The following is a 24,701-nucleotide window of genomic DNA, read 5'->3' as shown; positions in this document are numbered from 1 at the left end:
TTGTCCTACATCGCTTAGGTGGCAGGTACTTCTTGAAATTAAGACTAGGGCATGGTTTGGTTTTGATGTTCATGTTGTATTGGTTGCTCCATTGTTCACTAGCTTCAGTTTCTACATCAATATTTCATGTTCATTGTCGATCACTAATTTGTTTATAATGTGTTCAGGACATTGAAGAGGTGGATACGGACAAACACTACAAGCCTAAAGCCCCTATAAAGATCTTCAATGTCACCTTGAAGCAGGAGATCTGAAGCCAGTTTTATGGCTTAATTGTAAAATTATCAATCGATGTTGCATGGAGTTCTAGTCAAGGGTGGAGCTAGTAAGGAGCTGGTGGGGGCAATTGCCCCCACAGAACTTTGAGACACCCCTATATTTCAACTAATTACATGCCCCATTTGTCCCCACTCTCTCAACTCTCTCCCCATTTGCCCCCACACCCTCACCTCCCTCAAAATTTTGCCCCCACATAACTTTGAGACACCCTTATATTTTAAATTAATTACATGCCCCATTTGTTCCTTTCATTCCCTCACCTCTCTCCCCATTTGTCCTTACACCCTCACCTCCCTTCAATTTTTGGCCCCACAGAATTTTGAGACACCTCTATATTTTCAACTAATTACATGCCCCATTTGTCCCCACTCCCTCACCTCTTCAATTTTTTGTTGATGACATTGCCTCTTGATCGGGACTTCTCAAATACTAATTGGAAATGACCTAAATATCATTTTCTTCAACTTTTAGCAAAAAAATCTCTTAATTTCTCCCTAAAATCATTCATCTTCACTAAACAACTAACCATAGTTTGCCCCCACTACAGGAAAATCTTGGCTCCACCCCTTTCTCTATCTTATTAATGTTTTATAAGCTTCACCAGAATACTTTTTTAATTAGTTGGATAATTCGAATTGAACCACACATCCAAAAATGCATTCAATGTCTTGGATTATAAGCCACAAATCTGCCTATTCACAATTACATCACTTTCATTTTTCATTTTATTATTTTTGAAAACGCTAGATTCCAATTCCCTTATCAAACAAACAATTGAGATAAGAGGAATAACAAATATTTCCTAAAAATCAATATTGATCGCCTAGGGACCAATACAATTTTTTTTTCTAGGGGTACATTTTTCTTGAAAACCTATATCATCTCAACTGTTTGTTTGACGGAGAGCCTCAACATGACGCTAAACTTTTATTTGAAAATATAAATAACATGCCCCATATGTCCCCACGAAACTTTAAGACACCCCTATATTTTCAACTAATTACATGCCCTATTTGTCCCCACTCCCTCACCTCTTCAATTTTTTGTTGATGACATTGCCTCTCGACTAGGACTTCTCAAATATTAATTGGAAATGACCTAGATATCATTTTCTTCAATTTCTAACTAAAAACCTCTTAATTTCTCCCTAAAACCATTCATTTTTACTATACAACTAATCATAGTTTGCCCCCACTACTGAAAAATCCTGGCTCTGCTCTTGGTACTGATTTGAGATAATATCATATTGAAAATTTTCAACATTGAATGGTGTACCCATTTGAGAAGTGATATTGCAAAACATTTTTTAGCTAAGCTTACATGGCATCCCAATTTTTTTTTTAGTAACTTTTTTGAGTCCATCAATGTTTGGTTTGAGGGGGAAGAAGGAGTTTGTGCTTGAAATGAACAAAAATTAAAGATGTGGGACTATTCGTATTGAGATAATTGATCATTATTTGTATTTGTATTTTTTTTCTCTTTACCTTTTGTTAGCGGCTAATACGAGCTTTCCTGATATTCTCGTGCAAGGGGAAGGACCTTCTTTGGTTCACCTAACCTCATGTGTAGGGACATCGTAACATTATTGGCAAGGCGAGTGTCATCGTAGCCAAATTAAGTATCTGTATCTTTTTTAAAATCACTTATGATGTTTATTCGTCACATAATGATGTGGTAATATCACATCCCAAAATACATTACTTTACAAAATATATGCTTTTTTTAGAGAAAAAAAAATATGATTTATTGGAGCTCCTTTAATAAATAAGTCCTAATAATAATACAAATTTTAATTTTGGATTATGATAAATAAATAAATTAAAAAAATTCTTTAATCTCAATTTGCAATCTTAATATATGAGAACTAGCTAGTTAGAAAGCCATGGAAAAGATTGGATCGATTTTCTTTGTACCTTTGAATGGAAAAAATATTAGATGATCAGTGGGATTTAATTATTCTGCAACTAAATTTATTACAAATATTTTAAGACTTATTTTATAATAAATGTAAGACTTCAATAAAATAGGATCAAGGACAAGAACCCAACTTTGACCAGTTTTCCATAAAGAAATTAATTAGATTTTGGGTTCACCTAATCTAGACAGTTTTGTTTTCCTGTTTCGTGGACAACTAAAAATCTTCCATTGATTCAATGGTTCAGATTAGAACAGGTAATTGGGTGTACTGAGAATGATGAACCTCATTCTCATTCTTTATGTATTCTCTCCCATTGGAATATTCTTATCCAATTTGAGTGGTGTTTCTTTAAAAAGTATTCTTTCTATTAAACAAAAACTCCTTTTTATCTCCTTCACAAGGCTTCCTCTCCCTCTTCATCAAAATGACAAACCCTGACTCCATAATAATTTTTAGGAGAAAACTAAAAATCCAGTTGCATCAAAGATAAATCAACAAAGAAAAAAAACAAATCATTTCGATCAAAAGTCAACGTGATCGAGAAGAAACCGTCAATAAAGAGAGAAGAGAACAACAACTCAATTCTCCAATACCACCATCTGATTGGGTGATTGAAGTCAAAAACAAGCTCAATGAAGCCACTCGATGTGAAGGATCGAGTTCTTGGCTTGAACATTGTATTTTTAAAGTTCCTTTGGTTCTCTTCAAAATCGATCCCAAGGCTTATACACCCCGAATTGTCTCCATTGGCCCTTATCATAGGGGCAACACAAGTCTTAAGGACATGGAAAAGCATAAGTGGAGGATTCTAAGACACGACCTCGAACGCACCGGACATAGCCTGGAGCTCTACCTAGAGCTCATGTCACAATTAGAAGAGAAGACGCGAAGATTCTATGCACAACCCATGAACCACATCCGTCATCGAGAATTTGTAGAAATGATGTTACTTGATGCTTGTTTTATACTTGAATTGCTTCGCGTCTTACTGAAAGGGTTCACAGGTTGTGGTTACTCATGGGATGATCCTATCTTTACTTTTCGGGGAGTCTTGCCATGTATTCAAACTGACTTACTATTGGTCGAGAACCAGCTTCCCTTATTTGTACTTGATCGTTTATTTGCTTTAATCTGCGGGGTAGATGAAACTGATACGGTTAGTCAACTTGCTCTTCAGTTGTTTGACTCGGTAATTCCAGGATGCCAAAATCATCATCATGTGGGAACAAATTCTAAACATTTTCTCCATCTCGTCAGGAAAAGTCTCATCCCCTCACCGAAAGACATGTTGAGGAAAAAACTAGAGTACTTGACTCTAAATGCACAAATATTGGATATAAACAAGTAAACAATTTACTTGTACTATACCCTCAATAAAGATATCACTCACAAATTGAAGAAGGAAATAACACTCTATTAAGAAAAACACACTTTTACAAACACTCACACTTTTTACAACCTCTCAAGACTTCTTACTCACAACTTATTTCTCACAATTTGTTTCTTACTACTTGATTACAAAATGAGAGGACTCACCCCTATTTATACTTGTGGCACCTCCTTAACTAATGGCTAGGATTGTGCCAACACATTTTTAATCTAGTGGTTACAATTTTATCATCTAGAACTTTCTAAAAATATATATTAGTCTAGAGTTTTCTACCAAAATATCTTCAATTCTAGAATCTTCTATTTTTCTCTTATCTAAAAACATCTAGAGTTTTCTCTAAGAAGATTCTAGAAATTGAACTCTAAATAGTTATTGGGCTTGGGCTTGGGCTATAAATGTGGGCTTTTCCCAATTTGGGCTGGTGTTGAATTGTAACAAGACACAGTTGGGCGTGTACGGTACTACTCCCAGCCCCAGCTAGGGCTAATGGTGCATTGTGTTACTAGGTTAAGGGATTCAGGAGTGAAATTCCAAAAGAAGAACTCGGAAAAAATCATGGATATCGAATTCAAGAACGGAACTCTTCACATTCCTCCCCTAGTAATCCATGACTCAACCAAAGCCATCTTCCTTAACCTCATGGTCTTTGAGCAATGCTACCCACCTTGTAGTAACCATGTCACCTCCTACCTGAGTTTCATGGATGGGCTAATAAATAGTCGACGAGACGTGGGGTATCTTCGTTGTGAAGGGATTATAAGTCATGGGCTTGGGAGCGAAGAGGCGGTGGCATCTCTCTTCAACAGCCTTTGTAAAGAAATTGCATTCGACATCAATCACTGTTATCTTTCTGGAGTGTCAGCTGATGTTAATAGATATTTTGATCGAAAATGGAATATTTGGCGAGCAACCTTGAAGCATGAGCATTTGAGCAACCCTTGGGCCATTATTTCTGTTCTAGCAGCAATCTTTCTCATTGGGCTCACTTTGGCACAGACATTGTATACCATTTATGCCTACTATGTTCCTCCCACTTAACAGGACTCCAGACTTCCAAACTTAGATCACAATCCTTTTTTTTCTATAAAGATTTTAGTTCTTGTTCATTATATTACTGGCTTGTTTATTAAATGTGTAAGATATCGGTCGAATTTGTAATGCAAGTTGAGAATTGAATGATCCAATGTACATTGCATATGGGTACTATTGGTGTCAACAGATGCCCCCATTGTCTTGTTCTGATCCTTGGGCGTAAGCACACTACCGAACTGCGTAAATCATTGTGTTTGTGAGATTTTTTCCTCTTTGTTGTTTCGTATTTTTCACAAATAGCTTTAGAAGCACATCTATATGTGGTTTCCATTTCGCTAGAGAAGCCTCTCTACACTATTAGTTATGATGGTCAATGTCGGTAAGTAAGGGTATTCTTTGTTATAATAGAACCAAAAGTGATGTGGATTATTCAAGAATCGAAGTCGATTCCATACACTTAAGCATCCCATTAACTCAATGATCTTCCCCCGCTTCATTCTTCTCTTTTATCTCTTGAAGGGGCAGTGCATTTGGCTGCTCCTTCTCTCTTCTATCGTTGTGGATGAGGGTCCTAAAGCTAGCTAGAACAAGAGCATGATGAGCGGATTCCGCAGGATAGTAGTTCACTTCTTATTCATATCTCATTGATCCGAATTGGACCAATAAAGCCTTTGTAGCTGTAGATTTGCTATGGTCAAGTGGCGAGAACCACCTCAGTGTAGGTGTCTGAACTATATCTCTCATATTATTACCGCTTCATTTCAGTCATGGACGAGACCAAGATGTCTCGGACAAGTAATCTCATCTCCGCGGAGTTGTCTCCATTGACAATGAGATTTAAAAACATGCCCCCATAACCCAAAAAAGTACAAAACGTTCCATCAATTTTGCATATGGAATAATATAGGCCCAATGCTTGCAATGCCAATGTTTTGTGATGAAAAATTTACTATTGCTCGATAGTCACCGGGAAATCTCTTGTGAAATCATTTTGTGTTTGGTTGAAAACTTAATATTTGTAATTAAAAATTTTCAGTGATTTATTATTAAAATAAAACGTGGAAATAACTTTAACTTATTCGATCTCCTCAAAGAAATTATTTAAATTATAAAAGTACCTCCGTTACGGTTACATCAAAATACATATGAATTCAGCAATTACAAAATATTTATCATTAAAAAATATATTCAAAATACAAAAATGCTTTTAGTATTTGTTATAATGACATGAGCGATCCTCTGTAAAGCACTTTCAATAGATGAGAGAGAGAACACCTTAGCCCTCTTGTGATCATGACTTAGATCTGATTTAAAATAAAAAATTGTTTTTTATTCTCTACATCCATGTCTTTACAAATGAAGCTACTAAACTCCCAATATTTTAAGTTTGAGATTTAATAGCATTGCTGATGTGGCGCTATTTCAACCGTTGTAAGTGTGCTGCAGGGTGCTACAATTGCAAGAACCTTGTGCTGGTGCTACAAGAACCTTGTGCTGGTGAGGATCCACTTGATATAATAACATGCATATGATTTTATAGAAGTACCCTCACAATGAGGGGTTTTTTTTTTCTTTTTTGTATAAACATTAATGAGGGGTAATTTTTGTAATTTTTATGCAAGTATATGTATCTTTGATGAGATGTATTTGTGAATTCATATGCATGTTATTGCAACAATTTCTAAGGACTAATTTTGTAATTTAAAATTTTCTTTAATGAGAGATCTTTTGTTTTGTTTTTTATTGTAATTTCAAATATGTAATTGAATGTATCTTTGACGAGGGATATTTTCATAAATTTATGTGTATATTGCAATTACAAGTATTGAATAAATTGGTGTCAAATAATTTTGCAAATGATTTGTGGCACTTTTGTTCTTCAAATCATTTGTTGACTCTTTAATTTTTTTTTTCAAAGAATTTAGGGAATTCATGAAATTTTTCACAATGCAAATAATTTGCACCACACCAAGAAGGGCCCAGTCTGCCAAACCTAATCGCAAAATTTTCAAAAAATACAAAGAGACGTGCTGGAGTGACTTCAAGATTGGACCGCATATCACGCATCTTGACATGAAAGTGAATTGGAATGATAATGATTTTTCACCCTCATCTTAGAAGAAAAATTATCGTTCCCATATACTTTTTCGTTGCGAGGTCCAATCATGAGGTCACTTTGGCATTATTTAAAAAAAATAAAAAATTAAAAGCATAAAAGGAGTGGATCAAAATAATCCAGGATTAATTGAAAAAATCATCAAATATTATGAAAAATCAACATTTTTTTCTTCTTTAATCATTCACCTATTATTGTTAGAAAAAAAAAAAATTAACCACCGATTGAGCAGTAAATGACCGCTCATGCTCACTGTATCAGTACGTGATATGTATTATATGTATATATTCCTATCCAACTGTTAGTGGAGTTTGGTGACCGCTCACTCAATTGGCATCACTGCTTTTTCTTAAATAATCAAATATTTCTTTCTATCAAACAAAAACTCAATAATTTCAATTTCTTTAACTCTTTAAGGCTTCCCCTCCCTCCCTCCCTCCCTCCCTCCCTCTCTCTTTGCCAAAATGACAATCCCTGAATCAAAACATTTTAGGAGAAAGCTAAGAGGTGTTATGTTGCTTACATCAAAGGGTAATCAAGGAAGAAAAAAGACAATCATGTCAAGCCAATCTTTCTATCAAGAAGTAACCGTTGATAAAGAGGGAAGAGAAGAAGAGAAAGAAGAAGATCTCAATGATCAACCACTCAATTCTCCATTACCACCAACATCATCAGATTGGGTGATCGAAATCAAAGACAAGCTCAATATAGCCACTCCATGCCAAGGATCGAGATCTTGGCTTGATCAATGTATCTTTAAAGTTCCTAGAGCTCTCTTTGAAATCGAGCCCAAGGCCTACACACCCCGAATTGTGTCCATAGGCCCTTATCATAGAGGCAAGATCAGTCTTAAAGACATGGAAAAGCATAAGTGGAGGCTTCTAGGACATGTCATCGAACGCACCGGACATGACTTGGAGTTCTACATAGAGGCTATGTCGGAAATAGAAGAGAAGTCACGACGATGTTATGCAAATCTTGAGAAGGACATAGATCATCAAACATTTGTCGAAATGATGTTACTTGATGCTTGTTTTATACTTGAATTACTTAGCGTCTCTGTAAAGGGTTTCATTTATTGTGGTTACTCATGGGGTGATCCTATCTTTACTTCGCGTGGTGTCTTGCCATGTATCCAAAGGGATTTATTATTGCTTGAGAACCAACTCCCTTTATTTGTACTTGATCGATTGTTTGCTATAACCTGCGAGGTAGATGAAACTGATACGGTTAGTCAACTTGCTCTTCAGTTTTTTGACTCAGTCATTCCAGGATGCGATAATCAGTGTGGAACAAATTCTAATGAGCCAGGGCTACATTTTCTCCATCTCGTCAGGGATAGTCTTATCCCCTTAAAGAAGGACACCTTTGGGTGTGAACCGATCAAGCACAACTATCAGCCTCAGCTAATGGTGCACTGTGTCACTAAGCTAACCAATGCAGGAGTGAAATTTCGGAAGAAGAACTCGGATAAATTTATGGATATTGAATTCAAGAATGGAGCTCTTCACATTCCTCGCTTAATAATCCATGACTCAACCAAAGCCGTCTTCCTTAACCTTATGGTCTTCGAGCAATGCTACCCACACTGTAGTAACCATGTCACTTCCTACATGAGTTTCATGGATGGACTAATAAATAGTCCGCGAGATGTGGGGTATCTTCGTTACCGAGGGATTATAAGCCATGGGCTTGGGAGCGAAGAGGAGGTTTCGTGTCTCTTCAACAGCATATGTAGAGAAATAGCCTTCAACATCAATGATTGTTATCTTTCTGGAGTGTCGTCCGATGTTAATAGATACTTTGATCGAAAATGGCATACTTGGCGAGCCAGCTTGAAGCATGAGTACTTTAGCAACCCTTGGGCCATTGTTTCTTTTATAGCAGCAATCTTACTCATTATTCTCACTTGCATACAAACCTTTTATACCGTCTATGGTTACCATGTTCCTGCCTCTTAATCAAACTCATGACTATCAAACTTAAGACTACATTATTTATTTATTTTATTTTTTTGTAAGGATTTTAGTTCTTTTTCATTATATATGTTACATGGTTGTTTATGATTAGGTATGTAAGTTTTTGCAGCAAATTTTCAATAATACAAGTTGTGTAACGATCCAATGTGCATATGGGTAGTATTGTTTTCAACGGGTGCCTAATTATCCTATACACAAATAAGAATAGGAATAAATTATCCCAGTTTTGGGTCTACAAATTTCAAAATTGGAACTGGAACGTGTAGGAATTGAAACTGTTTACATTTATGATTCTGAACGAAGCCTAAAATCAATTAATTTTTTGTTTGATGGGCAAGAAGGGTGCTTGTGTTTGAAATGAACAGGATTCAAGATGTGTTGTTATTCATATTGAGATTTATGATGAGTTATTCTTGTTTGAATTTCTCCTCTTATGACTGAGTCCCTTGGATTCATGGTTGGAATTTGATTTACCATTCTTGAGAGCATGAAGGATTTAAAATCAGCACTTATGTTGTAAGTGATTGATTGTACATTTGAAGACATCTCATTTGGATTACGTGGTGCTGTATAATTCCTCTCAAGGGTTTAGAATTCTGTTTGCAAGGAAGGTTACTTGTGGATATATATAGCAGTAACATTCCCCAACGGCCTCTTAATGGTAACACATGTGTCGGTCAAATGCTGTGCAGTGGGTTATGAAACTTTCCAACTACAATGCAGTTTGGATCAGGACATGGTTCTGCATTTGGCATAATTTTGCAGTGAAAATGGTCATTGTTGTCTACATTTCCAAGTTATTAGATGACTTCCCATGGACAGAGTCACCGTGCACATTCTTCTGAAGGCTTGCCCGTTTACATAAAGCAAGGATGGCCACTGCATCTGAGATTGCTGAAATTTCAAATGAGGGTATCTCAAAATTATTTACGAATGATGATCCTCTATATCTGACCCACCTAGGCACCAAACATAAGTTTGATCGGTAAGAGCTTGCCTTTGGATCCGAGAACCTCAAAATGTGCCCTGTCCAGTAGATGAAGTCACGACTAATAACAAATGCTTCAATCCCACATTGAGAAATAGAAAATCATTCTCAAACATCCTTAGGTTAGTGGGTCGAAAGAAAGCTGTAGACAATGGCAATTGTTAGGCATTAGTTTGTTTGATTTCTCTTTCTCTTGTTAGGCGTTGGTTTATTTGGTTTCTTTATTTGTTTAGGTAAGTTGGACGTTAACCCACGGCATCAAAATTGCATTGCAACAGATCTAAGCTCTAAAGTTTTGGTGTTGCCCCCAAGTCTACAGTACAACACCCATATACTTAAATTTATCTTCTTCTTGGGAGATCTTTGATTAGGAAGATAAACTGGTTTTTCACTGACATATTATTTAAACAAAAGATAAATATGATTTTTTATATTTTAAGGAAAGGCAGTATGATTTATTGGAGATTCTTTAATAAACAATTCTCAACAATAAAGATTTTGAATATCCTTAAAAAACTTAAAATAAAAAAAATAAATAAATAAAACCCCTTAATCTCAACTAAATTCTAAAGGATGGCATTTGGAGACCCTAAAGAGAGTCAAACATTTTTTCAATGTGTGTTAGAGGTTTTAGAATGAGCTGATTTTTGTGAGGATGATCTCTATGATGTGGAGATCAACCTCACAAAAAATCAGCCTATTCCGAAACTTCTAACCTCATCAAAAGGGATTTATAATAATCGGACGGTCCACAATTCTTCAACATTTAAACAAGAGTTAGAAGTTTCAGAATGAGCTGATTTTTGGTGAGGGTGATCTCTTCACCATAAAGATCATCCTTATAAAAAATCAGCCCATTATGAAACTTATAACTCCTCGTTTTAAAAAACATTGACACAATGTTTGACTCTTTTTAGGGCCTCCGAATGCTTCTCAATTCTAAACGTATAGTTGATCTAGAAAGACATATGATATGATCAATAGGATTTAATTTTTTTTTGAAAGGTAATTGTGAAGTTGGGTGCTAAAAGAGTCAAACCTAAGACATAGGAAAACTTTTCACACGTTTTACCAACTTGTTAAGTTGGCATCTCCATGGGATTTAATTGTTCTGCAACTAAACTTCTTGTTTGTTTGTTTTTTTTTTAAATATACGACTTTGGTCCGACTAGAGGGACCAGATGAGCTAGGAACGGAACCAACACATATGGGACCCTCCCTAGTCATGTGCAACTAAAGTTATTGTTAATGGCTCGACAGAGGATAAGGTCTCCTTTCAAAGTGCCACTTGACTAGTAGTACACATGCCACTTGACAAGAAGTCAGCTGACCCCTTTTGTTCAATGCTTTTATTTTTTGTCTCCATGTGTCTTTTCCCATAGGCTCATGGCTAGCCGCCTCTATTCGTGTCTGGACACACCTGCTGTCCCCTCGTACTTCAAGACCACCACTCATGGTGAACGTTATTCACCCTATCTGTAGCCCCGTTATGGTGTGAATCGTGGAAGTCGATCTTATGTAGCACCTATAACACAGATACAGTGGATGAGAGAGAGTTATCTTAGTATAAAAAAAATTAACATCTCAACCTCTTGTATCAAGATTTAGATTTGAGTTAAAAAAAATCAAAAAAATATTTTTTTCCCTAAATCCATGTATTTGAAATTGAACAGCTATTGAACACCCAATATTTTAATTGTGAGATCTAAGTATATGATTGATGTGGTATTCTTTTACTCGTTGGATTTATGTTACAAGAATCGTGTGTTATAGATAATCCGCTTCCGTGAATGATCATCATCTGACCACCTCATTGTGCCAAATCATACTCATTCCCATGGGGTTCCACTCACAAGACGCCACATGGCATTCCATTTTCTTTGAACGGTCATCCATTCAGTCGCCATTCAGAATATGCCACATTGCATCTCACCAACTTTGAATGGTCTGCGCCTTATGAAGGTCATGCACTTATTTGTAAATGTTAAAGTGAAGGCATTTATGACCACTTATACTCCATCTCTCGTCATAATAGTACAGATACAGATTACAAATTTGGATTGTCAGTGTGTTGGACACCAAAAGTGTACCACAACCATGTTCTCCAAACCTGCCAAATTTTCCTTAGGAAAAAAAATCATCCAAAATGGGGTCTGGATCAAAATAATCAATGATTAATTGAAAAAATCACCAAATCAAATATTGTGAAAATCAACATTTTTTCAATCAATCAATCATCAATTATTATTAAAATATCACTGACTAGAAATTGATAACATTTCTTTCTCCTATCCATTTGATACAAAGATTGCACTTGTACATCAAATATGCATTAAGTGACCAATAAAATATATATATATATACTAAGTGATGGACCGAGTCTACGGTCCTGATTTTATATAGTATAAAATCTAACAGTTAAGATTTTATACACATCTTAATAAAATATATCTCGATATTTATTTTAAAAATAATTTTCAACCATTGAATTTTATATTTACATGATCAAGAATTTTTATTATAAATTAAGTAATATTTCTTAAATTAAGGAACCTAGCCCATAGATAAGTATACATATTCTTAATTCTATTATTAAATATTCCTATCCAATTGTCAGTGGAGTTTGGAGACCACTCAATTGGCATCTTGACAATTGACATCTTTACTTAACTCTTAAGAATCTGGTTCCTATGCACGCAGGCTGGAAGATTGAAATCCTCCACTCACCTCAACATATGCCACGTGAGCTGTAATCTAAGAAAATTAAATATATATATATATTTTATTGTAAAGAAAAATTAAAAAAAAAAAAAAAAAATTTAAAGATATTTGATTGCTTACGTGGCATGTGTTGAAGTGGGTGGAGGATTTCAATCCTCCACCCTGCGTGCATACGATCAGCTTGACTCTTTAATAAATAATAAAAAGAAGTCTTTCTCAAACCAAACTTCTTTATTATCCTTTTCATTCTGTTTTTAGCTCTTTTAAGGCTTCGTCTTTCTCTCCTTGCTTTCCTCCTTGACCAAAATGACAATCCCTGAATCAAAACATTTTAGGAGAAAGCTGAGAGGTGTTATGTTGCTTGCATCAAAGGGTAATCAAGGAAGAAAAAAGCCAATCATGTCAAGCCAATCTTTCTATCAAGAAGTAACCGTTGATAAAGAGGGAAGAGAAGAAGAGACAGAAGAAAATCTCGATGATCAACAGCTCAATTGTCCATTACCACCAACTTCATCAGATTGGATCATCGAAATCAAAGAAAAGCTCAATAAAGCCACTCCATGCCAAGGATCGAGATCTTGGCTTGATCAATGTATCTTTAAAGTTCCTCTGGCACTCTTTGAACTCGGGCCCAAAGCCTACACACCCCGAATTGTCTCCATAGGTCCTTATCATAGAGGCAAGACAAGTCTTAAAGACATGGAAAAGCATAAGTGGAGGCTTCTCGGACATGTCATCGAACGCACCGGACATGACTTGGAATTCTACATAGAGGCCATGTCGGAATTAGAAGAGAAGTCACGACGATGTTATGCAAATCTTGATAAGTACATCGATCATCAAACATTTGTAGAAATGATGTTACTTGATGCTTGTTTTATACTTGAATTACTTAGTGTTTCTGTTAAGGGTTTCATTTATTGTGGTTACTCATGGGGTGATCCTATTTTTACTTCCCGCGGAGTCTTGCCATGTATCCAAAGGGATTTATTATTGCTTGAGAACCAACTTCCTTTATTTGTACTTGATCGATTGTTTGCTATAACCTGTGAAGTCGATGAAACTGATACGGTTAGTCAACTTGCTCTTCAGTTTTTTGACTCGGTCATTCCAGGATGCGATAATCAATGTGAAACAAATTCTAATGAGCCAGGGCTACATTTTCTTCATCTTGTCCGGGATAGTCTTATCCCCTCAAAGAAGGACACATTTGGGTGCGAACCGATCAAGCACAACTATCAGCCTCAGCTAATGGTGCACTGTGTCACTAAGCTAACGGATGCAGGAGTGAAACTTAAAAAGAAGAGCTCAGATAAATTTATGGATATTGAATTCAAGAATGGCACTCTTCACATTCCTCGCCTAATAATCCATGACTCAACCAAGGCCATCTTCCTTAACCTCATGGCCTTTGAGCAATGCTACCCACATTGTAGTAACCATGTCACTTCCTACATGAGTTTCATGGATGGACTAATAAATGGTCCGCGAGATGTGGGGTATCTTCGTTACCGAGGGATTATAAGCCATGGGCTTGGAAGCGAAGAGGAGGTTTCGTGTCTCTTCAACAGCATATGTAGAGAAATAGCCTTCAACATCAATGATTGTTATCTTTCTGGAGTGTCGTCCGATATTAATAGATACTTCGATCGAAAATGGCACACTTGGCGAGCAAGCTTGAGGCATGAGTACTTTAGAAGCCCTTGGGCCATTGTTTCTTTTATAGCAGCAATCTTTCTCATTGGGCTCACTTTCACACAGACATTTTATACCATCATTGCTTATCACGTTCCTGCCGTTTAATACAACTCGACTTTCAAACTTAATACTTTAATGATTTTAGTTCTTGTTCATTATATATGTTACAGGTTTGTTTATGATTACGTATATGTAAGTTTTTTACGGCAAATTTTCAATAATACAAGTTGTGTAATTGAATGATCCAATGTAAATTGCATATGGGTACTTTTGGTGTCAATGGCTGCCCAATTATCTTATACTCAAATCAGAGTATGAATCTTTTATCCTAGTTTCGGGTCTACAAATTTCAAATTTGGAACCGGAACGTGTAGAAACTGTTTAAATCTAATAGATTCTGGACCTTATTTTTGTAAGGAAATCCTAGAGGGAACTATAATTGATATATAGTTCCTGAACCACACATAGAGACATTCTTCCACAATAGCTTGTTTGTGTTCGAAATGAACAGGATTGAAGATGTGGGGTTATTCATATTGAGACAAATGATCGTTGTTCTTGTTTGAATTTCTCCTCTTATATCCTGGTCTGGATTTACCATTCTTCAATTTGAAAAGGATTTCAAATCAGCACTAATATTATAAGTGATTGATTGTAGATTCGAAGACATCTCGTTTAGTTCATGAGGTGCTGAGTGATTCCTCAAGTGTTTCGAATTCTGTTTGCAAGGTAGGTTACTTGTAGATGTATATATATTAGAAGTAACACTCCCCACGGTGTCTTAATGGTAGCGCATGCGTCAGGCAAATGCAGTGCAGTCCGTGTGGTATATGAAACTGTAAGTACAATGCAGTTTGGATCAGGACATGGTTCTGTGTTCGGTTTAATTTTTCCCAAGTTTTTAGATGACTTCCCATGGACATAGTCACCGTGGACCCTCTTCTGAAGGCTTACCTGTTTACGTAAAGCAAGGATAACCATCTTGTTTGAATGATGATTCTGTATATCTGATCCACCCATGGTTTTAAAACTCGTTTTGGCTTCTTGTCTCGTCCATGAACGAGACAAGTTTTCTGATACGTTTGAGTTGTCTCATTCAGCAATGAGAAAAATGAACTATGCTTTTAAATCTCATCCGATACGTTTGACTTGTCAAAAAAGAAAATTTAATATGATTTTTTCTAGGAAAGGCAATATGATTTATTGGAGGTTCTTTAATAATCATTCCTTACTAATAAAGATTTTGAGTTATCCTTAAAAAATTAAAATTTAAAAAATAAAAAAAATCTCAAAATGTAAGACCCAATGAAGTTAAATCAAGAACCGACCAAGTTTTCAATGAAGTCATCAATTAGGTTATTAAACATTTTGAGTTCACTAAATCTAGACACTCTTGTTCCCCTGTTGTCCATTCATACATGCTAAGCTTGTGGATCTCTAAAACAACATTTCTCCCATCCCATTGAATATACTAGTGGAGTTTGGTGGTCATATCTTGGCTTTTTCTTCAATGATCAAAAAGTATTATTTTCTTCCAATGAAACCTTAACTCCTTCACCAATTCCATTACCATTTCTTCAACTCCCTAAGGCTTCCCCTCCATCTCCATCAAAATGACAATCCCTGAAACCAAAAATTTTAGGAGAAAGCTAAGAACTGTTGTCTTTGTTACATCAAATAAGGGAAATCAAGGAAGAAGAAAATCAATAGTTTCAAGCCAGAGTCAACGTCAACAAAACACTTCCTATCAAGAAGAAACCACCAATAAAGAAAGAAAAGAGTACGAATATCTTGTAGAACAACCCAATTCACCAATTCCACTAGCATTAGATTGGGTGATTGAAATAAAAGAGAAGCTCGATCAAACCTCTCCATGCGAAGGATCAAATTCTTGGCTTGACCATTGTATCTTTAGAGTTCCTATGGCTCGCTTTGAAATCGAGCCCAAGGCTTACACACCCCGAATTGTTTCCATAGGCCCGTATCATAAAGGCAACACAACTCTTAAGGACATGGAAAAGCATAAGTGGAGGCTTCACCGGCATGTCATGGAACGCACTAGACATAACTTGGAGCTCTACCTAGAGGTCATGTCAGAACTAGAAGAGGAGACACGACGATGTTATGCAAATCTCAAGAACGACATCGATCATCGAGAATTTATAAAAATGATGTTACTTGATGGTTGTTTTATACTTGAATTGCTTAGCGTCTCAGTGAGGGGGTTAATATATTGTGGTTACTCATGGGGTGATCCTATCTTTACTTCCCGTGGAGTCTTGCCATGTATCCAAAGCTACTTGTTGATGCTCGAGAACCAACTTCCCTTATTCATACTTGATCGGTAATTTGCTTTTACTTGCGAGCTACATGAAACTGATTCGGTGAGTCAGATCACTCTTCAATTCTTTGAATCAGTCATTCCCGGATGCTAGAATCGACAATATAGGTAAACAAATTCTAATGCGCCAGGACTACATTTTCTCCATCTTGTTCGGCAGAGTCTCATCCCCTCATCCAAGGACACATTCGGGTGTGTTCTGATTAAGCACAACTATCAGCCCCAGCTAATGATGCATTGTGTCACTAAGTTAAGGGATTCAGGAGTGAAATTCCAAAAGAAGAACTCAGATAAATTCATGGATATCGTATTCAAGAAAGGTACTCTTCACATTCCTCTAGTAATCCATGACTCAACCAAGGCCATCTTCCTTAACCTCATGGCTTTCGTGCAATGCTACCCACATTGTAGTAACCATGTCAGCTCCTACATGAGTTTCATGGATGGGCTAATTAATAGTCCGCGAGACTTGGTATCTTCGTTACCAAGGGATTATAAACCATGGGCTTGGGAGCGAAGACGAGGTGGCCCGTCTCTTCAACAGCATTTGCAGGTAAATTGTGTTGGACATCAATGATTGTTATCTTTCTGGAGTATTGGCTGACGTTAATAAATACTTCAATCGAAAATGGCATACTTGGCGAGCCAGCTTGACGCATGAGTACTTTAGCAACCCTAGGGCCATTGTTTCTCTTCTAGCAGCAATCTTTCTCATTGGGCTCACTTTACCACAGACATTTTATGCCATATTTTCTTACTATGTTCCTCCCTATTAATACAACTTCGACTTTCAAACTTAAACCATAATTAATATATTTTAATGATTTTAGTTCTTGTTCATTATGGTACAGGCTTGTTTATCATCTCTATATATAAGATGTTGACAAATTTGTGATACAAGTTGAGTGATTGAATGGTCCAGTGTATATTGCATATAGTACTATGGCTGTCAATGGGTATGCAATTATCCTATACTCAAACCAGAATGGGAATCAAATATCCCAGTTTCAGGTCTAGAAATTTTAAAACTTGATCCGGAATCTCTAGGAATCGAAACTGTTTAGATCTATTAGATTTTGGACCTTATTTTGGTCACAGAATGTAGAGAGAACGAGAATTGATAGTACTGGAACCAAACATATAATGAAAAAAGAATGTCAACTTTATTCCAAAATAGCTAGTTCTTTCATCGTTTGAATCTCCCATGTAACAATTTGGTACCCAATACTTAATAAGGGAATAGGAAGCAAAATTGGTTTCCCAGTTCTGAGACAATCTTTCTTAATTTCAAAATAAATAACCGATTGTGGATGTATAGCTTGGAGAAGAACTGACCCCTTTACACCACCTACATTGGAAATAGTTAGTTAATTCGCCATTGATTTGCGAATTAGACACGAATTAAATGAATAATACTCTTTCCGATCAAAATTGTTGGTTTCAAAGATTCGGATTAATTCACGGATCTTTGAATCCCAACGAATAGATCGCGATTTGTACGTATATTTCGTAAGTATTTTAATAAAATACTTCGTATTTTCTTGTTCTCAGTTCTCACTTCGAAACTCAAGATAAGGGGGAAAAAAAAAAAAAAAAACCTTAAGAGTATGTTTGATTGCACATGGAAAATAGGGTGGAAAATCAATTTCCATGGAAAATGACATTTTTCAAGTGTTTGATTACACATGGAAATGGAATTCATTTTCCACCCCATTCAAAAAGTCCACTAAATCATGGATTTCACTTTCCCACCCATATGGGTGGGAAAATGAAATCCACCCATATTTTCCATCATCAATTCTTCCCTACCACCACCACCACCACTACCACTACCACTACCACCACTATCACCATTACACTAACCTCGTCGTCGTCGTCATCGCCGTCGTCACCATCGCCGTCGCCATCGGCTCCATCTCCGACCACCTTCTATCTCTTTTCTTTTTTTTTTTTCTTCTCCTTCTTCTCTATCCCTCACCTCATCCGCTACCACTACCACCACGTTCTCCCCCCATCTTCCTCACTTACCTCCGTCGCCACCGTCGTAGTCGCCGTCGTGGCCGCCACCTTCGCCGTCGCCGTCCTGGCCACCACCGCCGTCGTGGCCGCCACTGTCGTCGCCATTGTGGCCGCCACCGTTGTCGCCATATCCTCCCCCCTCCCTCTTCCTCGTCATCTTCTTCTTCCTCTCCCCCTCCTATCATCTTCTTCCTCCTTCTCCTCTTATTCTTTTTTCTCATATTTTTCCATAATTTTATCCATGTGAAATCAAACAATGGAATTTGATTTTCCAACCCTATCTATTTTCCACAACTAATTTTCCATGGATTTCAAATTCCATGGAAAGTGACTTTCCATGCAATCAAACATACCCTAAGTTGAAAATCGCCTCTACAAAAATAATTAATCTTGAACAATTTGGGGAGCTTTTAAAATACGTTGATGATGATTATGAAGAGCTTGAAAAGGAAGAAAAAATTACACCTAATCATGAATATATTCTTTTTGACGAGCTATTTAATCCATCTACTTCGCATTAATAACTTTTTAGAAACGACAAGAAATTTCTTTTTGAATTTAATTAGGTCATGGGACATGACAATTTTAACATTATAATGCATATCATGTTTTATACTTTTTATTTATATTGATTATTAGATGGATTAAAACTAAATCTTTAATTGCGAATATATATTTTATTTGATGAATGTGATTGTAGATTGTTTACTTGCTTATTTAAGATATTTTTAATTTAATTATTGATAATTTGATCAATAGATTATAATTATTAACTCATATCATATGTTATATATATCCGAATTTTTGAAAGTTTTAAAAATTGTTGGATACGAATCATTTCCGTGTCGTATTTTTATCGTTCTATGTTTTTTTGCCAAATTTTCAAGCGAACCAGTGCATCCCTATTCTGAATGGAACTCGATTTATTTTCGTACCATTTTTTTTCCTATCCACTGAATTGCTAACTATGATTGGGTTATAGAGCATTTATGGTAGCAAACCAATTAACAATGCCTACATTATCAATTCTCGGCACAGATAAAGTCGGACAATTATAGGAATTGTCAGTGTTGAAAAATAAGATGCATCATATAGATATACACGAGATACATTGTATCATTGACGATACTATGGAGACCATTTTTGTCACGCTACACTATGGGAACATGTGTCATAAGGGAATGAGGAGGACCCATTTAACACTAATAAGTTAAACCAGTGAACGGAAAAATACCAAGCTCTGTGCCTTAAAACTGAGTAGGTTACGATAAGAAGATAATAGATGTTCATCCTTTTACCATAGGAATTTGAAGTACGATATGAACCGAGCATTAGAAACTGACAATCACCACTTCCTTTGACACTAGGGAGGTCAAGGGACCAACACTCCTATACCAAGATAGGTTAACAATATCATTAGATTGCTACAAACTGAGGTGGGAGTTCAAGGTGTACAACTTAGCACCTTAGCAAAATTGGTAATAATAAGATAGAATTTGAACCTAATCCACTATGTTGAAAATGAGTTCAGTGTGAACCAAGATTATCTAAATAAAAGTATGAGCAAGATCTTGGGTCAGTTAGTATAGGGCAGTAAAGATTCATCTATTTAAAGGGAGTCCATCAGGTCAATAAGACAATAACCAAGACTCTGAATACACATCCTAATAAGACAATGAATTAAATGTGTTATGAACTCTTCCATATGAAAATCCTCTCAGTAAATGCAAGATCTTAGAGTACTTATTATAATGAGAGTGATTGAAACATTCTCTGACTCACTCACCCCTAAATAATGAAATCTCACTAACTCAATATTAATGAGCTTGAGACACCAATAATCAAACTCGATGAAAGCATTAATAAAGATGTAAGTACAATTTTTCAAAAAAAATGTCAGTAAATATTGTCTAATTATTTCCTTAGGTACCATTAGCCCTGTATAGTGATGTGGTGACATTTGTCCTGAATTTTAAGAATAAAACCCCCTCTAAAAGACTTAAAGAGAGTTCAAAAAATCAATCTAAAAAAAAAAAAAGATAAAAAAGAAATCCCTATGCAATTCACTATATATTCATCATCTTCTCCAATATTCAATTGTAATTTTTCTCTATTTTTTATTACTTCTCTATGTTTAGCAAGCACCGCACCGACGCCTTAACGTTTTTGGCTTGTATCATTTTATTCTTAAAAATCAGAGAAGTACCCAAAAAAAAGACCTAAAGTTAAAGCTGAAGCCATCGGTACAAAAACAACATCTCGAAGAATGGAAATCGTAAAACTCTCCACAGACACAATATATAATCTTTTAAAAGAATTGCATCGATTTAGAGTCGAAAGTTCTAAAAACCACTTTGCATATTTAGAAAATCACAAACAACCAATGTAGTGGCAGTCTCACGCTCCTCGAGATATCAAAAGGGTGTCTTCTTCGTATCCGAGCTATCTTGTTCATGAATTAGATTTTTATCGGAGTTGCACTGGGAATGTAACCCAATTGTCTAATATTAGAGTTCACCTCAAGAGGTGAGGGTCAGGTTAAAACGGTTTTCCCTCGGGACTAGTCTCTTTGCCGAGCTCTCTGCTCTATGGGGGTGGAGAGCTCGGGCAGAGCATTTGTTTGAGCCTTTTATCCCAAACCCAAACTCTCTCTACTCTTTACGCTGATCTCGGTTCGCAAATCCCTCGTTAATACCGATCAGGTAACGCCCCTCCCTCTCTCTCTCTGCACTTTTGGGGCGAGGTCTGATTCGACTTTGTTTCGTTTGTGTTGTTGTTGAGGTTATGTCTATGTGGGTATCTTGATTTAACTTAGTTTGTGTGGTTTTTGTGAGGTATTTGTATGTGGGTGTCTTGATTTGTGTGTGTGTGTGTGTGTGTGTGTGTGTGTGAGATTAGCTGGATTTTTTTATTTATTTGTGATGATTGTTGAATGTGGTATTGGGTTCTTCGCACCTGTCTTTGATCTGGCTTTCTGTTTTCTTTTATGGGTTAACATGGGTTTGGTTTATTTTCACGTTTTGGGTTGATGTGTATTAGGTTTTCTTTCTTCCTGATTTCGTGTTTTGATTTCTTTTCTTGTGGTTGATGGGTATTGTTTTTCATGTGGTTTTCTTGATTTCTTAAAGTTTTCCAATCTGGGTTTTATTTTGATTTGGATTATTTATCATGGTATCTTTATTTCTTTAATTTTTCAGGGTTTATCTGTCTAAAGTTTTTCAGTTTTTTTTTTCCCATATGGGTTTCTTTTTTGTTTTTGTTTCTCTTTATTTTCCATGTGTTTATATTACCATAACTTAGTTGTTTCCTCAACATTGATTTGATCCTTCTGATATTTGTATCTCAAATCATTTCAATTTGTTTTTTACTCTTAAGGCTTCCTCACCCTCTTTACCAAACTGACAATCCCTGAATTAAAATATTTTAGGAGAAAGCTAGGAAGTGTTATCTTGCTTGCATCAAAGAGAAATCAAGGAAGAAAACAATCAATCATGTTGAGTCAGAATCGAGTTAAACAACATACTTTCTATCAAGAAGTAACCGTTGATAACAAGAGAAGAGAAGAGAAAGAAGAAAATCCTGAGCGAAAGGTTCTTACGGGTGTAGCATTTGGAAAGGGGTTCTTAAACTGAGCGAGGACTTTGAAAGTGGTATTAGGTTTAAAGCGGGGACAGGGGACAGAGTTAGATTTTGGGAGGATCGGTGGTGTGGAACATCCCCTCTGGCTACTCAATTCCCGTCATTATATGCCTGTTCTATTAAAAAGAACTGCTCTATCCAGCAGTGTCTGATACGCGATGAGTCTAGTCCTACGTGGGATTTGGGGTTCAGGAGAAATTTTAATGATTGGGAGTTAAACGACTTGATATCTTTCCTAGATCTCCTGCACACGGTTCATCTCAATGAGGAAGAACAGGATAAGTGGGAATGGAAGAGGGCAAAGGATGCGAGATTTTCCGTCAGATCCTTCTATGAGAGTCTTAATCCTCATGCGGAGCGCTCCCTTATGGGGTCCATCGTTTGGTGTAAGTCTATTCCCTCTAAAGTCTCTTTCTTTGTTTGGCTGGCTTCCCTTGATAGGATACTCACGTTGGATAATTTGATTGTTCGAGGTTGGATCACCCCTAATTGTTGTCCTCTTTGTTTGAGGGATGAGGAGTCTGTGGATCATATTCTAATTCATTGCTCTTTCTCTTCTATTATTTGGTCTTATTTTCTTAGTCGGTTTTGCATCTATTGGGTCCTTCCTTGTAAGTTTTCCTCCCTGTTAGTTGAATGGGCTAGTAATGACTTTAATTCCAGAAAAAGGCTTCTATGGGCTATGCTTCCCTCGGCTATTGCTTGGGGGGTTTGGAACGAGAGAAACAACAGGGTGTTCAATAACAAGACTAGAAACTCGCATGCAAGCTTTTTGGAGATTTTGGGCTATTTGTACCTTTGGTCAAAACAGTATAAAGAGTTTGCAGGATTCTCTTTCGAGGATTTTGTCTTTAGATGGAATGACCTTTGTAATTAGAGATGCTTTTTTATTTTTTCTTCTTTTTCTTCTTCTTGTCCTTTGTGAGGCCTCCTCGGCCTCCTTGTTTTTGGGTTTTCATGTATTTGTTTTCCTTTATCAATATATTATACTTTTCAAAAAAAAAAAAAGATCAACAACTCAATTTTCCAATACCACCACCATCAGATTGGGTGATTGAAATCAAAGACAAGCTCAATAAAGCCACTGTAAGCCAAGGATCGAGATCTTGGCTTGACCTTTGTATCTTTAAAGTTCCTATGGTTCTCTTTGAAATAGAGCCCAAGGCCTACACACCCCATATTGTGTCCATAGGCCCTTATCATAGAGGCAAGACAAGTCTTAAAGACATGGAAAAGCATAAGTGGAGGCTTCTCGGACACTTCCTCAAACGCAGCGGACATAGCTTGGAGCTCTACATAGAGGCCATGTTGGAACTAGAAGAGAAGACGCGACGATGTTATGCAAACCTCGAGAAAGACATAGATCATCGGGAATTTGTAGAAATGATGTTGCTTGATGCTTGTTTCATACTTGAATTGCTAAGCGTCTCCATAAAAGGGTTCATATATTGCGGTTACTCATTGGGTGATCCTATCTTTACTTCTCGTGGAGTCTTGCCATGCATCCAAAGGGACTTGTTGTTGCTAGAGAACCAACTTCCCTTATTTGTACTCGATTGATTATTTGCTATAACCTGTGAGTTTGATGAAACTGATACAGTTAGTCAACTCGCTCTTCAGTTCTTTGATTCGGTCATTCCAGGATGCCAAAATCAACACCATAGTGGGAGAACAAATTCTAATGAGCCAGGACTACATTTTCTCCATCTTGTACGGGATAGTCTCATCCCCTCAAAGGACACATTTGGGTGCAAACTGATCAAGCACTACTATCAGCCCCAACTAATGGTGCACTGTGTCACTAAGCTAAGGAATGCAGGAGTGAAATTTCAAAAGGACTCGGATAAATTTATGGATATCGGATTCAAGAATGGTGTTCTTCACATTCCTCACCTAGTAATCCATGACTCAACCAAGGCCATCTTCCTTAACCTCATGGCCTTCGAGCAATGCTATCCACATTGTAGTAACCACGTCACCACCTACATAAGTTTTATGGATGGGCTAATAAATAGTCCACGAGACATGGGGTATCTTTGTTATGAAGGGATTATAAGCCATGAGCTTGGGAGCGAAGAAGAGGTGGCGTGTCTCTTCAACACTATATGTAGAGAAATTGCCTTCAACATCAATGATCGTTATCTTTCTGGAGTGTTGGTCGATGTTAATAGATACTTTGATCAAAAGTGGAATACTTGGTGAGCCAGCTTGGAGCATGAGTACTCTAGCAACCCTTGGGCCATTGTTTCTTTTATAGCTGCAATCTTTCTCATTGGGCTCACTTTCACACAGACACTTTATACCATCATTGCTTACCATATTCCTCCCACTTAATACAACTCAAAACTTTCATACATAAGACCGCAATTTTGTTTTAAGGATTTTAGTTCTTGTACATTGTATATGTTACAGGCTTGTTCATGATTTAGGTATGTAAGTTATCGGAAAATTTGCAATAGTTACGTTGTAAGTGCTTGATTGTAGATTCAAAGACATCTCATTTAGTTTACAAGGTGCCGAATAATTCCTGAAGTGATCCAAATTCTGTTTGCAAGGTAGGTTACTTGAGGACCTATAGCAT

General features: G+C 36.6%; 3 protein-coding genes and 1 pseudogene across 4 annotated transcripts; all 4 read left to right on the top strand.

Annotated features, from left to right (window-relative positions):
- Nucleotides 1-2,845: 2,845 nt before the first annotated feature.
- On the top strand, nucleotides 2,846-4,854 carry LOC147383545 (UPF0481 protein At3g47200-like). The gene is made up of 2 exons (XM_086427307.1): nucleotides 2,846-3,543; nucleotides 4,027-4,854. Exons 1-2 carry the CDS (start codon nucleotides 2,982-2,984, stop codon nucleotides 4,623-4,625), a joined length of 1,161 nt encoding a protein of 386 aa, XP_086283433.1. The 5' UTR covers nucleotides 2,846-2,981; the 3' UTR covers nucleotides 4,626-4,854.
- Nucleotides 4,855-7,124: 2,270 nt separating this feature from the next.
- On the top strand, nucleotides 7,125-8,846 carry LOC147383544 (UPF0481 protein At3g47200-like). Its single transcript, XM_086429338.1, has one exon. The coding sequence runs from the start codon at nucleotides 7,200-7,202 to the stop codon at nucleotides 8,694-8,696; it is 1,497 nt and encodes a 498-aa protein (XP_086285464.1). The 5' UTR covers nucleotides 7,125-7,199; the 3' UTR covers nucleotides 8,697-8,846.
- A 3,802-nt stretch (nucleotides 8,847-12,648) lies between these two features.
- LOC147383543 (UPF0481 protein At3g47200-like) lies at nucleotides 12,649-14,369 on the top strand. The gene has a single exon (XM_086429326.1). It carries the CDS (start codon nucleotides 12,730-12,732, stop codon nucleotides 14,224-14,226), a length of 1,497 nt encoding a protein of 498 aa, XP_086285452.1. The 5' UTR covers nucleotides 12,649-12,729; the 3' UTR covers nucleotides 14,227-14,369.
- A 6,303-nt stretch (nucleotides 14,370-20,672) lies between these two features.
- On the top strand, nucleotides 20,673-24,659 carry LOC147383542 (UPF0481 protein At3g47200-like; annotated as a pseudogene). Its single transcript, XR_015173875.1, has 3 exons — nucleotides 20,673-21,183; nucleotides 21,909-22,064; nucleotides 23,128-24,659. The product of XR_015173875.1 is annotated as a UPF0481 protein At3g47200-like (transcript).
- Nucleotides 24,660-24,701: the final 42 nt, after the last annotated feature.

This window comes from Akebia trifoliata, chromosome 16, assembly GCF_017979445.1.
Source record: "Akebia trifoliata isolate Shusen 1 chromosome 16, ASM1797944v1, whole genome shotgun sequence".
NCBI classification, from domain to species: Eukaryota; Viridiplantae; Streptophyta; class Magnoliopsida; order Ranunculales; family Lardizabalaceae; genus Akebia; species Akebia trifoliata.
The sequence above is the reverse complement of the archived record's forward strand: the minus strand, read 5'-3'. Positions and strand labels throughout refer to the sequence as shown.

Excerpts from the sequence above, each read along its gene's own strand:
- LOC147383543 (XM_086429326.1), top strand. The coding sequence starts at position 12,730 with ATGACAATCCCTGAATCAAAACATTTTAGGAGAAAGCTGAGAGGTGTT.
- LOC147383544 (XM_086429338.1), top strand. The coding sequence starts at position 7,200 with ATGACAATCCCTGAATCAAAACATTTTAGGAGAAAGCTAAGAGGTGTT.
- LOC147383545 (XM_086427307.1), top strand. The coding sequence starts at position 2,982 with ATGGAAAAGCATAAGTGGAGGATTCTAAGACACGACCTCGAACGCACC. Across the intron at positions 3,544-4,026 it reads AATATTGGATATAAACAAGT|ACACAGTTGGGCGTGTACGG; the intron begins AAACAATTTACT and ends AATTGTAACAAG.